The sequence below is a fragment of the Cryptomeria japonica genome, chromosome 10, assembly GCF_030272615.1.
Source record: "Cryptomeria japonica chromosome 10, Sugi_1.0, whole genome shotgun sequence".
Classification (NCBI taxonomy): Eukaryota; Viridiplantae; Streptophyta; class Pinopsida; order Cupressales; family Cupressaceae; genus Cryptomeria; species Cryptomeria japonica.
Window position 1 is genome coordinate 211,361,136 of NC_081414.1, and position 2,120 is coordinate 211,363,255.

Here is a 2,120-nt window from a genome sequence, read left to right on the forward strand (position 1 = left end):
AAAACTTCTATGCTTAACTTGCATTTACTGAAATGATCAGAGGCTAAGCTGTAATAAATATAAGTTAGCCTGCGAAAAGCTATCAGTCAGAAAGATATATACTTGTATCTGTTAAAAATTGAAATGTTAAATGGAAACACTATTCAATTAGACAAAATTTGCGGCCAATTGTTTAACGACGGAACAATTAGCCACATATAATTTGTCAGACCATGACTGTCTCAAAGTATAAAAATGGTCTCAATCTCACATTTTTTCAACTCATTAAACCTAATAAATATCTACGATTCAAAAGCAGATCTTATCTGAGGATTTTCAGCCTGTGAAATATAATAAATATTAAAGATTAAAGATTATGGAAGATATAATTAAAATTAAATATTAAAGATTATGGAAGATATAATTAAAAACTTAAGGGAACTTTTTCATCACCATATTAACTATGTCCAGGCACCGACAATTGGAAACAAAAGGAGTTTTTTAATTTCTCTGTGATCAATACACATTAAACAAGGCAGACTCTTTCCAATTTCAAAAACTACAATAGCTCAAACACTAACTGAGTCCAATAGCCAACGGTATGCATGACTGAACATCTACAAATGAAAGCAAAAACTAAAATTCGAAAGATTATTCAGAATTTAATAAAACACTGTATCCTACTACTTAGGTGTCGATTTGTGATGAGCATCTTGCAGATCTTTAAACAAAGTAAATGGCTTAGCGATGTCGATGTCATACTTCTTGTAAACCCTTATCCATTCCACGCAAATACTTCTCCTGTCAACTAGAGGGAGGCTCTCAACGACGTTAAGCACTGCTTTATCAAGCTTAGCCAAGTTAGCCAAGTTAGGATTAATCAAGTTGGAATTGTAGAGAGCATACGGCACTCTTTTACGGCACATTTCTGCCATTATTGGTAGCCAAGTTGTGAGTAAAGAAATTCGAGAAGCTCTTGAAATTGTCGTCTTTCCGTCTCCTATGGCCTGCATGAAACTGATTACTGTGTAAAAGATATTTTCATTAAATCCCGAGTCTATGCTCGTTGCCATTGCATACCTCATAATTTTTGGATCTTCACACAAAGCGACGAATGCAGCTTTCAGTATCTCTCCCACACAACGCGTGATAAAGTGTATAAGCAACCTTATAGTTCTGAAATTATAAGAAGCGATGGATGATTTAAACTCTTTCAAAAGCACACGCCCGCATACTTCCACATCTTCTCTACATGTATTCCCCTTCAAAATGTCTGCTATATATTTCTCTGCAGTTTCCAGGTTTCTTCCCTGCTGGTCTTTAATAAGGGAGACCATTTCATCGATAATCTTTTCCAGAAAAATTATATGGTTGTCGTCCTTCTTATCAAGCCTCGCAGTTAAATCTGGTAAAAGTTTCAATCCCAGAGAAGAGAGCACATCTCGAATTTGGGATTCTTGCTCCACACTCCAACGAACTGCTTCCAAATATTGCATGCATTTGTTGATGCAATCATCAGCGAGCAACTCCGAGGCAACTAAAAGAATGGCCAGGCATTCCTCGATATTGGAGAAATACACAGGCTCATCATACATGAGTTGAATGCATTTTAAAAAGAAATCAAAGTCATGGGACGTAGTTACCCTTATATCGGTTGGTTTATCCGATGACCAGCGCTCGGACATCTTGACCACGAAAAACTGAGATCTTTTGAGAATGACAGAATGGAGAAAGACTGGATTTCCCTCATAGTTTCTGTCATTTTGGCCCGTCAACCACAATTTGACATCTGCAGAGGATAGGGCTCCGAATCGAAGCTGAGGTTCTTCCATTGCAGAAATAAATTGGATACAATGGTAGGAATTCCGCCGACGCTTCCCTATGTAAGTCGTGAGATCCTTTATAATTCAAGTGAAGTGAGTAATTTATCTTAATTCTTGTGTGAGCGAGTTGAAGGGGAAGGAATTAAGAACACACGAGTTGAAGTGGAAGGAATTGAGATTAATTCCATGAAGTTGAGGTTAGTTTGGTGCATTAATCTTGTGACCCGAAGTACTTTTTAAAATTAAATTCATCTGAGTCATCCAACTTAAATTAAATTCTCTTTCATTTGTACAATGAGATTACATGGAGCCTGCAAT

At 36.7% G+C, this 2,120-nt stretch overlaps 1 protein-coding gene across 1 annotated transcript; it reads right to left on the reverse strand.

Moving 5' to 3' along the window:
• Window positions 1–662: 662 nt before the first annotated feature.
• LOC131037674 (BTB/POZ domain-containing protein At3g05675-like) lies at window positions 663–1,811 on the reverse strand. The gene has a single exon (XM_057969854.2). It carries the CDS (start codon window positions 1,809–1,811, stop codon window positions 663–665), a length of 1,149 nt encoding a protein of 382 aa, XP_057825837.2.
• Window positions 1,812–2,120: the final 309 nt, after the last annotated feature.

What these genes read in the sequence shown, in the direction of transcription:
- LOC131037674 (XM_057969854.2), bottom strand. Translation starts at nt 1,811, where the DNA reads ATGGAAGAACCTCAGCTTCGATTCGGAGCCCTATCCTCTGCAGATGTC.